The following is a 14,642-nucleotide window of genomic DNA, read 5'->3' on the forward strand; positions in this document are numbered from 1 at the left end:
GGGTTATTAAATTCCCTTTTGGTTATTTTTTGTAACTAGTATTTTCACTTCCCCTTCTCTTTAATAGTTCTTATTTAACTAGCGACTTTCCTATTGTCTAATTGCTTCAAGTGTATTTTAATATCCCTTAATTACGTTTCATGGGAGAGGACTAGCCCCCATCTTGATTTCATTGACCCTTAGGCTCCTTTTTAGGTTGTGAATTAAAAGGACATTTTCTTCTCTAACTAAGCTTTTAATTTTTTTCTAAGCACATTAACCTTATAATTGATGTATGTACAACTCAATTTATTTAAAGTTTGTGACACTGATTCTACATATAATATGGTATTTGCAAAAAATTGATATTTATGAATCTAGATGGATGTCTTTGTTCCTAGGGTAAAGCAATAACATGCCAAGGATTACAGGCATTACCTGTATACCCAATTGAAATTATGATGTTCTAACACCTAGTTTTTCTTGGATGGTGGTAGGTAAGTAGACCCTGATCTCAGAGCATGGACTACCTGATGGATTGGACACTTTTATACTATTTCTTTGCTTAAATTTTGCAAGCTTTAATATTAAGAGAAATTCTTTTTCAATTCCTCCTAATTTCCTTTAAAAAAAATTTGGATTACAATTCTGTCACAACTTACTTCAATTTAGTTTTTTAAAATTCTTTTTCAACCATTTCTTTTTATAACTATCCAAATGATTGAATTAATTGTATGATATGGTTCATTTATTGATGGGATTATTAAATCCACACACACACACACACACACACACACACACACACACACACACACACACACACATGCACGTGCACGTGCGCGTGCACACACACACACACACACATGTCCCCACTCTCACTTCCTCCCTCTTCTCCTCTCCTCTCTCCCTCCATCTTGCGCCCCCCCCACCCTCTCTCTCTCTCTTATGTGTCACTGCTCATGGGAGGTTGCATTGGAGGCAGAGATGAGGAGGTGGAGGGGGAGGCAGGGTTGAAGGTAGGGGAGGGAATTAGTCCCCCCAAGCTGTTGTGTGTGCAAGAGGTTGGGGATGGGGGAGATTACTTGCTCCCACCACCCACCCCCCAACTTATTGTACATGCAACATGTTGGGGTGGGTGATTGACCCTCCCCCCCCCAAAAGAAAAAAAAGAACTATTGCGCATGCAATAGATTGGGGAGGATTTCCCACACCTTCCCCTTCCCCCAACCTATTGCATGTGTAGTAGGTTGGGTGGCCGAAATCCCCCCGGTCTTGCCGACCTCATCCTCCTCTACCCACCCTAGCCTCACTTGCCTTAAGGGTGTGTTTATACACAAAGAAGGTTTGATGGAAGTTGGTTTTATACTTAAGGATGTATTTTTACACCAATAAGGTGTATATGCACACCACTTTTGTAAGGGTTCATTGGTCATCTATTGATGTTATTAAGAAATGATAGAATGTGTAATGCTCATGGAAAAATTTTGACTTGCAACGAAGATGAATTTTATTTTTAGTTTATTAATAGAATTATTCATATGAATTATAATTTTTTCTAGATATAGATTAATCATAGCAAATATTTAGTTAATGTTAAATGTGTATATTGTGTGATTAAACATAGTAAGTGGTTTAGTAATCTCAACAATATTAGGTATTCCTACCACACTTTGGTATTGAAAGTTATCTTAAAACATCTCATTGGCACTCATTAGTTACACAACATTAATTATAGAAAGTATTTACATAATCTTAGAAAATATTTGGTTTCTTCACTAAACTTTGGTTTTAAAATATAGCTTTTAGAATAGAATAACCACTGTATTCATAAATTTTAAACGCTTCTTTAAATCTAGCTTTGAAATTGGAAATCTACACAAGTGCAAATGTTTTGAATATTGTGTTATTCATGAATTGAAGAAATGGGAATCTAAAACACCTATGTAGTGATAGCAAAGATGGGATATTGTTTTCATGTGCATGTGGATGCCATAGGATATGCTATCGGTACTATTTTAGCAAAACCAAATGGGAGATTGGATTATCCGATGTACTATGGAGGTACTATGCAAGGAGGTTGTTGATAGCTTCCATGTGCAACTATGGCTCAATAGAGTGTGAAGCTCTTAGAATGGTTTTTAGTGTGCAAAAGATTTGCTGCTATTTTCTTAGAAACTCATTCATCTTTTATGTTGATCATCAGTCTTTGCTTTATTTTGATTAACAAAACAGTGATCCAAGGATGATAAGTACGTTCGATGCTATTGTTGTAGGAATTTAACATCTTAAATATGCTAGGAAAATCTCATATAGGAGTACCAAATAATTTAAAAGAAATCACTACTGATTCTCCATATGCTCATTTGTTTGTAGTAGATTTTACAAAAATTGTGTTCAATGAAATGCTACACTATCTATCATAAGGAAAAATTTCTACACATATGCCCAAAGATAAGTACAAAAAGTTGACATCAAAGGCCTGGAGATATAGCTAGACACATAGTAGGCCAGTTGGTGGTCACTTTAGTGGCAAGCTCACTACTCAAAAAGTTATGTAGGTGGGATTATGGTGGAGCACTCTGTTTAAGGATGCATATGCTTACTATGTGGAATGTGATGTCTGTTAAAAGATGGAATGATTACTCCCACAAGATTACATGCTATTGGAACTAATTCAACCATGGGAAGCCTTTCAATGATGGGGTTTAGACTTTCTGGGTAGTTTCAAGAACACAAATCAAAATACACATAATAATTATACTTTGATAGCCATAGGTTATGCTACTAGATGAGGAAAAACCAAGGCCTTGAGGGATAACTCAACTCATAGCACAGCTAAATTTCTCTTTAAAAATGTAGATGTTGTCCAATTGAGTTGCCAATAACCAAGGAACTCATTTCATGAATGATGTCTTTGAGTTATTGAAAAAATAGTGATCATCCATGGTGCAATGGTCAAGCTAAGTCAACCAACAAAGCTCTCAAATTGGTACTCACTAAGGTAGTGAGATTGGGATACCAAGTTGCATGCATGCTACACTATGGGCTTATCGCACAGCTTACAAGGTAACCACTGATTTGACACCTTTTAGAGTGACATTTGGTTTAGAAATAGTGGTACAATTGGAATTTTTGGTCTCGAGTCTCTGAGTAGTAGGAATCGTTAACATAAGAAACCAAAAGTAATTAGGAGACAATTGCAACAAGTAGTCGAGCTAGATGAGCTATGCATCCAGGTGGCATGGTCATAGCATGTAGATTTATGCATGTCTAAGAACTTTTTTATGCATGTCACTAGTGACCTTTTTATGCTTTGTGATGTGATCTATGCATTCAAGCCTTCAAATAAGTTGGTACCATATTTGTCCTATTTATGGTAGCTATTTGGATCTATGACACTATAAACATTTGAGGAAAGTGGCTTATGAATGTCATACTTGAGATCTTCTACTTGACTATTATGTGCATGAGGGTCAACTTCATCATAAACCAAGTAGGTGATTGGATATAAGCTCGGAGAGCAAATGAAAAGATGCTTCCACTTGGTATGAAGAGGCTATCAATCTTTCACAAGCTTCCTTATTGGGATCAATTATAGATTAATCATCTCTTGGATCCCATGCATATCTTCAAGAATGTGGTGGATTCTATTCGAGCACATTTGGTTGGAGACACAGACACAAGGGGTGCATAACAAGATTGAAAGTTATGAATAGGATGTCCGAGTTGTGGTCCCAAACCCATGACCGTTAAGTTGTTCTCCTGAAATGGACATTTACCAAGAGAGACGAGGCAATGGTAAAGAAGGAAATTGCCTCTTTTTGGACACTAGTGGACACATGTATTACTTGAAATGAGCATTTACAAAAGACAATAACCTTAGTGGCCTCAAGTCCCTTGATTGGCACAAGTCCTTATAGGTATTCGATATGTTCCAAAATTCATATTAATGCTTGAAGCTCTTAGGGATTTTATACATTGCTATAACTTCTTTGATTTGTTTCTTGGATAGTTTATCCTCCCAATTCTGGTGAAACGATGCTTATCAAAAGATGTTATAGAAGCTAGCTACATGATCAATGGCATTGTGAGGTATTCTTACTATCACACCACCTTATATTCTATTTAATTATGCTTGATTGGCAAATTTTGGATCTTATTTTGAAATGTGAAAATAGATGGATCTCTCAAAAAGAGATCTCCTTAGCAGGCATAAAAAAGGCTAGGGTGGATTCCATCAAAGTTGTGTGCTTGCTTGAGAAGCATTTTCCCTCAAACATAATGAGAACTTAGGTGCACTTGCTTGTATACATAGTAGACAGGTCACCATTATAGGAATCGTTCATAGTCGTTAGATGTTTTTCCTTGAACGGTTTATGAAAACTTTGAAGAGATTTATAAGGGAAAAAGAAAAAACCAAGGGAAGCATGGCATAGGGTTGACTTGTGCAAGAGTCATTATTATATATCATTGAGTTTCTTGCATCCATGGATCCTCGTATGCCACTCTATTGGCATAACAATGATGATGATCATATTGTATTGGAGGAAAAGGGATTCAAAAAAAGATGGGAGAAGTATTGAGGGAGAAAATCATCAGGTTTTGTATACCTTGCTAGCAACGACATGCAAAAGATATGAAGAGGTCAAAATAGAAAGAGTAAATGCAAGGAGGAGATTTAGAGCACACAATAGGAGTCCAACAATATCCATGGGACCTTGCTCTTTCCCCCTTTGAAGTGTAAGTTCTTGGAAATTTACACACTAGCCCTAATATTTGAAGGGGGGATTGGGTCCTCATTGACCTCGTGTACTGCCTCACCGTTCTCTTTTCTCTTTCAAAGGTATTTACAGTAAAATAAACATTTACCATACGTGCCTTAAAGTCTTTCCGATTCTCTTCAAAGTTGCAAAGGTGATACTTCGTTGTACCACCACCCAATTATATGGAATTTAGAAATGGAAGGGGCAGCTAAGAGTCACTCTCCAGCAAGTAGCACTCTTTGCAAAGAGCTTAATGTGCGAGCACGCACGTATGGATGGAGAGAGAGAGAGAGAGAGAGAGAGAGAGCGCACCATGGCTTTCCCTCGGATTTGCATACACTAATTCGTTCAATCACTACTCGTCGTTAAAGTTTCATATTCCAATAGATCTGGCACATCATGTGTTATTACATTGGTCATTGTAACTGTGCTTCCTCAAGTGAAGAATAAGAGCTCTACTTGATCGGACGAGCGAATTTTACATCTATGTATGTTCTAGGAAAATCCATTCTACCGTCGTACTTGGCCGCTCAGAGAGACTTACTTGAAAGTTTATTTGAATCATCAGGAAGAGCTTGAAAAAAGTTTAGCATAATGCCAAAACAATGTACGCTTGCTTTTAAACACAATGAGTGAAAGTTTGAATACATCATGCAACATCTAGTTACACGCAAAAGCATAGTTTTACTTTTGTGAATGAAAGAATGTCACAGGACAGCTAGCGCCTATCTACAGATAGCATTCTTCTGGTGCAACTGGATATCGTTTGGTGTCTGTACAATAGTTGTAAATCATGAAGTTCTCCTCCACCCACTTCAGCTTTGTTTGTTGATCGGTACCCAAACTTTGGTACGTCACACTGTTCCACCATTTTGCAGCAGGGCAACTGGAGGGATCTGTTTCGGTGCAAGCGTCTATCTTATACTGTCCAAAGGAAGCGATGAAGGGAGCTTGAGTCCAATCCAGTTTGACCATGCCGTCCCTGGTGGCCCAGCTGTCACCGTCCCAGATACTTGCAAATATTCTCATGGGCTGCTGGCTTAGATAGGGGAGACCTATTGCTTCATTGTTCGAAAACTGTCGAATGGGCACTCCATCCACGGATATGCTGCATAAGCCAAACACGCCTTATCAAGCAACATCTGAATATGTTCTCAGGCTAAAGCGATGCAATCAGAGAAAACAACATTACATGATATGTTGCGGGTTCCAGAGTACAGAGTAGGTGTGGAAAGCCGCAGTGGGATCGAACCACAAGTATATCCGTTGCTCCCGTCCGCCAATACCATTGGCGTAAAAGTTAGTCTGCAAGACGTAAGGATCGCCCGATAGATTGCCCAGGAACTCAAAGTCCACCTCATCATGATTTGAGGTTTCTGAAGAAAACTGCGGACAACGGGCAATCGAGGGAGCAGATCAGGGAGTGCACGTCGGATGTGGAAGACATCTTTGGAGAACGCTTACGTGAATGCTTAAATCATACTGAGGAGACATGAAACTCACATAGTAGGCCGTTACGGTGCCGGAGGAGTTCCTCGGTATAAGCTTGATGTTCATGTCAAAACTTCCAAACTGGAACCTATTCATAGATGCGAACCCAGAAGCTGCATAGGCATCACCCCAGACGAAGGCTTACAAGTGAGCACTAACTAGACATGGACATTCGAATTATTGGACTTGATGAAAGAATGAAACTGGCAACGACAGGAGAGACTCCGAGAGAAGCTTGTCTACCGGTATATTGGTCCAACACAAGCTGCCACACATGGTCGTTATCGAGGGATCTGACGTTTTGAGGACCCCAAGCGACGTGGAAGTCGTGGGAGTATCTAGAGTAGGCGGTAGAGCTACTGGGAGAGAGGAGGAGGAGTAGAAAGAGCAACAGTACTGAGGTGGCAACATGAAAGCAGGGAGATGCAGCCATGAAGCTGAGTGGCATAAGCTGGAGATGGCAACAAAAACTGCTAGAGCGGAGGAGGAAAAGAGGTGAGAGGAGCAGCTTTTCTTGATGGGTATCAGCAACAACAGGAAGGGGAGCAGAATTGCTGGAGAGACGATAGGAAGAGAGGCTGCAGTGCACATAAATAGAGGAATTGCATGAAGAAAGCTGCATCCAACAATAGCGCAGCACAGAAGGCAATATGACAGATGCATGGGGAAGCTACGTTACGTGCTGTCCAGCGATTCAATCACTGCCTGGAATCACTCTCTCTAAACAACGGAAAAAGAAACAATTAAGAGAGCTATTACACACGTTCCACGGCCACCTTATCGAGGTGCAAATGCATTTCTTTATACTTTTTTACCTTCTCAAACACATTTAATAAGTTCCAACTTCGTCATAAAGCAAGATTCTCTCTCTCTCTCTCTCTCTCTCTCTCTCTCTCTCTCTTTGAGTGCACTCATACAAACTACATTGTCTTGGCTGCCCTCTTTCCCTCCTTTGACCTTCACAGTTTGGCTACTTGTTTCAAAAAAATGCCTAGAACTATATGGGAATAGACCGACGTACAAGGAAAGTTCCTAGTAATGGCAAGTGGCTAGAGGCTGTGAGCCATGTACCTAGAACTTTCTAATGAGCAAATCTGACTTTGGTTCATTCCCCTATGAATAGTGCCTAAGGGAGCTGGGTAAATTCTTGGATGGAAGATTGAACTCTATTGAGATTTTAGAAGAATAAATGGATTTTTTATTTGCTGGCTACGATAATGATGAGTCATCATTATTCCACTTTTGGTGGAAAATGAGTAATGATAACTTACCCAAAATTGTTCCACTTTTCGGGGGAAATGGTACTTGTACATGGAAGTTGTGAAGGAGGATCTATTTTCTTCTTTTGAAGATGAAACTAACAATGGTGGAGATTAAATCTCCATTGACCATGGAACTCTAGGCCTATACTGGTATGCTTTTTATAATGGGTGGTCTTTTCTCATTGGGGGGAGAGAGAGACAGAGAGAGAAAGAGAGAGAGAGAGAGAGAGAGAAAACAAGGGGAATATTGGTGGGGTATGGGCCAGGAGGTATAAGGAATGAAAAGTGTTCATATCCATTTATAGCACATGATTTGGCTCTACCTAACTCACCCAAAGATTCACTTTGCCTTTCAAATGAACATTAGGCATCTATCCATTGTACTCCAAATAGTATACTAGATAGAAAACTTAAAACTCTCTCAACATAAATCTAGCAATAGGTGCTTTCTAGGTTTCAATGCTAAGAGCTTTGCATTTATACTAATAAAAAATTTCAATAAGTATTTTTTCTTAAAAGTTTTAATAAAGGCCAATACACCAAAGGGTAGTTGATGCTCCCTAGTTTTTAATGCTAAGAGCCTTCCATTTATACCAATATCAAAAACTTTCACCAAGGGATCTTAAAATTTCTATAAAATTTTAATAGGGCAATGGATGCTCCGAATTGGAGCTTAAGGCTCCACGTAATAGCTGAAGAGGAAACACACGAGGAAGCACATAATGAGATTCAAGAGGATAGTATGGAAATGGAGGACGTTGATTATGATGATTATGGAATTTTGTATTCGAAATTCATTAAGTTAGAAACACGAACACAAAATATTGAAGAGCAGTTAGCGACAATTAATGATACATTAAAAGCCCTAGCTGAAGCCATATCAAAACTATTCGACTCTCAATTAGTAACCCCTATGGCATAATCATTAACTCCTCCTAGTCAAGTTGAGAGGTCGACCTCTCGACTTATAGAAACCTCTAACATTTGTAAGAACCTGAAAGCACCAATTTTCAATGGGGAAGAAAAAGAACGCAACAAGGACGTGATTAATATGTTCTTGCAAAAATGGCAAGACTTCCATCGACTTAGGAATACCCCTCCTGAAAATCAAGTCATGGAAGCAAGTGTTTCCCTTTGAAATAAGGCCTATAAATGGTGGATGAGCCTAAGGGAAAATGACAGGATCTCTAGGTATTGGGCTGAATTTGAACAAGACTCCTTAAAAGAGTTTTACCTAAAAATGAGTTGGAAAGGGTGTGGGAGGCTTGGGACAATTGTAGTATGGGTAAAAACACTTTAGTCTAGCACATAGCAAACTATAGGGAGGCAATTCTTAAGTTGAAAGGAATCGATGAATTCCAGAAGTTAAAGGCTTCATGAGAGGTCTAAAACGACACCTATAAGGTTGAGGTGAGAAGAAATTCTCCCAAGACTTTGAAGAAGCAATTAAGTATGCCCACATATATGACGATACAATGGGGAAATCCAAAGATAGAACTTTGAAACAAACTAGTTTTATTCCTAAGTTCAACAAATTTCCCAATTTGAAAAGGAATGGGCACTTCAAAAAAGAGGTTTCTCAACCATTGCCCAAGAAACCTCAAACACAAAAATATCCTCTCTTGAAGAAAGAGAATTATGAAAGGGCCAAGTAGGAAAATCTTTGCTTCAATTGTTTGGGCAAACACCATGCTGCTTGGAACTGCCCTTAAAAAAAACAAGTGGGAGCTGAAGACCCCAATTAACCTCCACAAAAATAAGTACACGCAGTACAAGTGTTGCCACCCATATTGAAAAGCACACTGACGTAGAGGTTTATCATGAGGACAGAACCCACATACATGCTATCTATCATCGGCAATGTGGTAGCCCACCTTTGGTCCTCATGAATCAACGAGGATGCATGGAAAATAAAAGTGGAAAAGGGTAAGAATTTTGGTCGATGATAGCGCAACACATAATTTCTTAAACTACTCGTTAGTTAAGAAATTGCTAGAAAGTCCAAGTGCCCATAAATATGTGGTCTTTCTAGCAAAGGGCAGTGATAAAAAGGTTTGGGACACCATGATTCATGGTGTAGAGTTGGAATCCCAAGGTTATGAGGACGCCTTGGACTTCCAAATTATGCAGCTCAATCGACATATGTTGTTCTTGGTTGAGAATGGTTGCATAGTCTTGGGCATAGCTTGTAGCACATTTATTTAAATAACTCTAGATTATGTTTGAAAAAGATAATAGAGTCTTCCATATTAAGGGAGAACATGATGTGCCCAATTGTCCTCTTATTTGTTCGATGGAATTGGAACAACTTCTAACACAACAACAACAACAATGCGAGACATATCTCTGTGAACTTTCTTTTATTGGTGATTTTATTTTTGCTACATCAGAAAATAAAATTTTTTCTATTGGTGTGATAAGTATGAATTTTTGTCAAAGGATTTAATGGTTGAATTTAAAGATGTTTTTCAAGTGACTTGCCTGATGGTTTACCTCTTGAGCGAGATGTAGATCATAAAATAGACATAATTCCTGGATCTACCCCTGTTTGTAACCACCCTATAGACTTAGTAAATGGAAGAATGTGAGGTCAAAAGACAACTAGTTAAATACCTTAGGAGGGGTCAAATTCAACTAGTAATTCACCATGGCCATCACCAGTTTTATTGGTAAATACAAAAGAAGGAACTATATCTTTATGCATGGATTATAGAGCCTTAAATAAAATCACAATAAAAAATAAGTACCCTATGTCTTGCATTGATGAGATCTTTGATCAATTGCAAGGGGCAAAATATTTTACTAAAATTGACTTAAGATCAGGACATTGCTAAGTGCAAATTAGAGAAGAGGATGTCCCTAAGACATCATTTTGTACTAGGTACGGGCATTATCAGTTCAAATTAATGCCATTTGGTTCAACTAATGCTCCAACAACTTTTATGACACTTATGAATAGTGTCATGAGGCCATATTTATAGAAAAAATTTGTACTATTTTTAGATGATATCCTAATCTATAGTAAAGCAAGGAATAAGCATATAGAACATTTGAGGAAAGTGTTCCAATTGCTTAGAGATAAAGAATCCAAATGTGAATTCTTTGCAAAAGAAGTGAAATACTTGGGACATATTATATCCCAAGAAGGGATTACTATGGATCCCTAGAAGGTTAGGGCCATATTGGAATGGACACATCCTACAAACCTACAAGAATTGCAAACATTTTTAGGTTTTTCTGATTTTATAGGAGATTCATCGAAGACTATGCTACGATCGTTGTTCCGATGATAGACTGGCTTAAGGGGAAGGAAAGTACCTTCATATGGAGTGAATCTCAAAAGAATAGCTTTGAGAAATTAAAAGTAGCTATAACGTCTGCTCTTGTCTTAAAGGAAGTGGATCCCAATGAACCATTCATGGTTGAAATAGACAAAAAACTCATTGGGTGAGTTTTTTGTCATGAGCTTTAAATGCACTCCAAGTTATTTGGTGAGCTTTATCCACTAGAATTAGTCGTGTGTACGCTTGCAAAAAGGTGGTGGTTGTCATTGTCGCCCAAAAATGCATACTGCAAAGCCTCTAGATCTTATTGTCGGTACGTCCTCACCACCACCAACGATGATGACAACTCCAAGAGGGTGCCAATGTAGGAGCCAAGTTATGATGAGGATGATTGGTGGTAGAAATACAAATGTCTTGGGGGAGGTAATAAGTCATGATGAGGACTAGCGCCTGAAATGTGAATCCCTTTCTCTAGTTTTTGCAGTGAATACCAGTATATGATGAATGCGAGCACCTCCACATGCAGAAGCATTGCACAAGAAATGCGAATCCCAGGCCCGAGATTTTGCACCGAATGCTAGTACAAGCACCTTTGCATGCAAAAACATTGTGAAACTGAAAGTATGACAAATGCCAGCACCTCCACATGTAGAAACATTGCACGAGATATGCGAATCCAACGCCCCATATTTTGCGCAGAATGCTAGTACAAGCACCTCCGCACGTAGAAACATTGTGAAATTGAAACTACGATGAATGCTAGCACCTCCACATGCGAAAACACCAGGGATTTGTGAGGGTAGTTAAAATGGGCATTTTAAACTCGCGAATTAAAATGTTTCAATTATTTTTTGGACCCCCCCTGAGCGATTTAAACCGGCCTCGCCATGTTTTTTTTTTGGGAGCAGCTATAGCCCATTTTTACTATGGGATAAACCACATACCATGAGGTAAGAAGATAGGCATATCGCTCAGTATTTATCTATATTGTGTGGTGATAAATATACCGCAAAATATATTTCAACTATCGTGTGGGTTTGCGGTACATACCGTGTGAGTACAATTTCTTATATATACTGTGCACCCACCTCGTATTATTTTCATTCCTGAGAATCTAGCTTTGCTTGGAGTCTCAAAAAGAACAAAGAAGGACAAGAAAAAAGAGATAAGGAAAGCTTCCAAACTAATTTGTAAGTTTTTATATCCTTTTAAAAAGTGTCTAGTGTCGGTGGTGGGCTCACTCAGGCCAGCTGATACCTACCCACACTAGGATGCAAAATGGATAAATGCAAAGCTCTTAGTTTATGGTTTATCGTTTGTGATTTGAAAGGATTATTTTCATAAATAATGGTATTTTTTAAGAATATATTTGAAGTTATTTTCACGAAAAAATAAAAAAGAAAGTTGTTTTTGTAGATATTATCCAATTAGCTTTTAAAATTTAGTCAAACCTTATGGTTTTTGGTATTTATAAACTTGTAAAGAAATTACATGTTTAGTAGTTATTAGCTATATAGGTTACAAAAAAATAGTAAAAAATATAGATGATTTTAAAAGCAAGTATCTACGTGCCAATGGAGAGTTTGTGTATGCCGACTTGTAACTACTTGTTAATGGATACAGAATGTCTTTGAACCATGTGCTAGTGAGTGGTTCAGATATGTTGACCAATAACTACTCGTACATGGATGTGAAATAGTAAATGATATATTATAGTTTATATGTACTTATTAGGAAGAAAAAATACTTGGCTTTTGCCGGTTGTGCCTCGCATTCACTAGCTGATAACAACCCATTGAAAGTCTAGCCGATTGTGTAGCTCACAATCGATAGCTTGTATCAACCCACAAATTACACGCTAGAGAATGTTACAGACTATATTACTTGTCTGCTTACTTGTAAGATGAAATTTGTGGCATACTATACCATGCATTTATGTGCAGATTGTAATACTATCTTATCAGAACAATTAGTTGATCTTATATAGGTATGATATGTATGTCTAAACTCATATTAGCTATGTCTAACCTAGGTAGGTGTTCTTTACCTCCTAGATTCAAACAAAGAGTCTTGATAAGTGCACATGTAGGTATTGTTGGCTACTACACTCATGTATGTGAAATACCAACATTTGTGTACACAACATGATGTTGCGAAAGATCATAGTGTAGATAGATGCTTACTCAAGAAAGAGTGGGACATGGGAAAAGGGCAACTTGCCATCCCACACCTATTTCCATAGGTAGATTACCATGTCTATAACCATCCAATGGAGGGTGCAAGACAATTGGATGGTTACTCTCTCTTGAGGTCTAGCAAACTTACATTGTTTTTTGATGACATGTTACTGACATTGTCTTGAATTGCTAAAAACATGTTAATGATCTGAGATGGTTTATCTCTTTTACATGCACAACAATCATGGCAAACATAGAAGACAGGGTAGGCCAACATCAACCACAAAATGAGGCTCATGGACGAGGGCAAAGTGTTGTGAAACCGCAAGATTTTGTTACAAGGTTAGGTCGTTAGAAGTGGATGTGCAACTTTTGCAACCAAGCCTTCATAGGATCTACCTTGCGGATAAGATAACATTTGATTGGCAACAAATAAAACCTAATAAAAAGATGTGAGGGACCAAGTGTGAAATCCATTGCTGGCATTGGCATCCTACAAGGCATTAACCATGTAGAGAGCAGAGTTACTCATGTACAAGCTGAAGATGTAAATGAGTGAATGTTTACTATGGAACTATTCCAATCGAATTTGACATTGATTTGGACCATGGGTATTGTAAATCAATCAATTGCTAGTTCCTTTTGTATTTTGTTTGAGTCCAAATATTTAAGAATGCTTGTAGCATTAACAAATGCTTTTAAAACTTTTGAATAAGTGTGTCATATGGTCGGGATTGGAAAGTAGAGGGTGTGAGAGAAAGAACTACCATGTGCATGTAAGCAATGCTAGCTATTGCAATAGCATGTGTGAAATACCGACTTTTGCTTACAAAGCATGATGTTGTGAAAGATCATAGTGCAGATAGATGCTTACTTGAGAAAGAACGGGATGTGGGAAAAGACAATTTGTCATTCCACGCCTAGGTCCATAGGTAGATTACCATGTCTATATCCATCCAATGATGTCAGGAGGGGGCAAGACAATTGGATGGTTGCTCCATCTCGAGGTCTAGCACACTTACTGAGTGCTGGCATAGTAAGACTGAGTGAATTGATTGTTCCATGCAAGACGTCTTGTCAAATAAAATTGATTAAGACAAGATAAATATTTTTGATATGTGGTAGTTAATAATTTTTCTTTTGAAACTTTTGCACATTATTGATCCATTAGTATGTGCATACAGAGATAAACATGGCTCCAGAGAAACAAGGCCGAAACCCTGCAAAAGCACTTGATTATGTTACCCTCGTGATTGCCACAAAGTGGAGATGTAACATTTTCCACAAAGAGTATAATTTTCCACAAAGAGTATACAGGTTCAGGTCCTCGTATGCACAAAAATTTTCTAGGCAATCCTCAAAGATAGATTGGAAAGTGCAACCTGGTCCGTCGGGAGTGGGAAGGGGGGTAGCCATTTTGGGTGGTCAAACATCAGACACGATTGTGGATGACATAGTCGCATGCCACCAGTGTCAACTTGTGTGTCAACTTGTAATTGAAGAAAGAACCATGGATCTGGGATTCTTGGGTGATGTTATGGATAAAATTGTCTAAGGAAAAAGGCATTAATATGTGTGTGTTTGTATATGTGGCAATAGTATAATAAAATATGGTGTGCATAGGGCCCAGGGTTGAGGTGGCAGGGCATGACCATGTGCCACCCTTCCACGTAAGAGGACCCATAA

The 14,642-nt window shown here is 38.4% G+C and overlaps 1 protein-coding gene across 1 annotated transcript; it reads right to left on the reverse strand.

Moving 5' to 3' along the window:
- Positions 1 to 5,471: 5,471 nt before the first annotated feature.
- LOC147888529 (xyloglucan endotransglucosylase/hydrolase protein 24-like) lies at positions 5,472 to 6,666 on the reverse strand. The gene is made up of 4 exons (XM_087392177.1): positions 6,477 to 6,666; positions 6,246 to 6,346; positions 5,935 to 6,128; positions 5,472 to 5,850 (listed from the first exon to the last, which is right to left on the reverse strand). The coding sequence occupies exons 1-4, from the start codon at positions 6,664 to 6,666 to the stop codon at positions 5,472 to 5,474; spliced, it is 864 nt and encodes a 287-aa protein (XP_087248303.1).
- Positions 6,667 to 14,642: the final 7,976 nt, after the last annotated feature.

The sequence above is a fragment of the Dipteris shenzhenensis genome, chromosome 21 (genome assembly GCF_047967505.1).
Source record: "Dipteris shenzhenensis isolate YYH24624 ecotype China chromosome 21, Dip_SZ_1.0, whole genome shotgun sequence".
In the NCBI taxonomy this organism is placed as follows: Eukaryota; Viridiplantae; Streptophyta; class Polypodiopsida; order Gleicheniales; family Dipteridaceae; genus Dipteris; species Dipteris shenzhenensis.

Excerpts from the sequence above, each read along its gene's own strand:
- LOC147888529 (XM_087392177.1), bottom strand. The coding sequence starts at position 6,666 with ATGGCTGCATCTCCCTGCTTTCATGTTGCCACCTCAGTACTGTTGCTC. Across the intron at positions 6,347-6,476 it reads TGTGTTGGACCAATATACCG|CTTCTGGGTTCGCATCTATG; the intron begins GTAGACAAGCTT and ends ATGCCTATGCAG. Across the intron at positions 5,851-5,934 it reads TGGAACCCGCAACATATCAT|CATATCCGTGGATGGAGTGC; the intron begins GTAATGTTGTTT and ends TGGCTTATGCAG.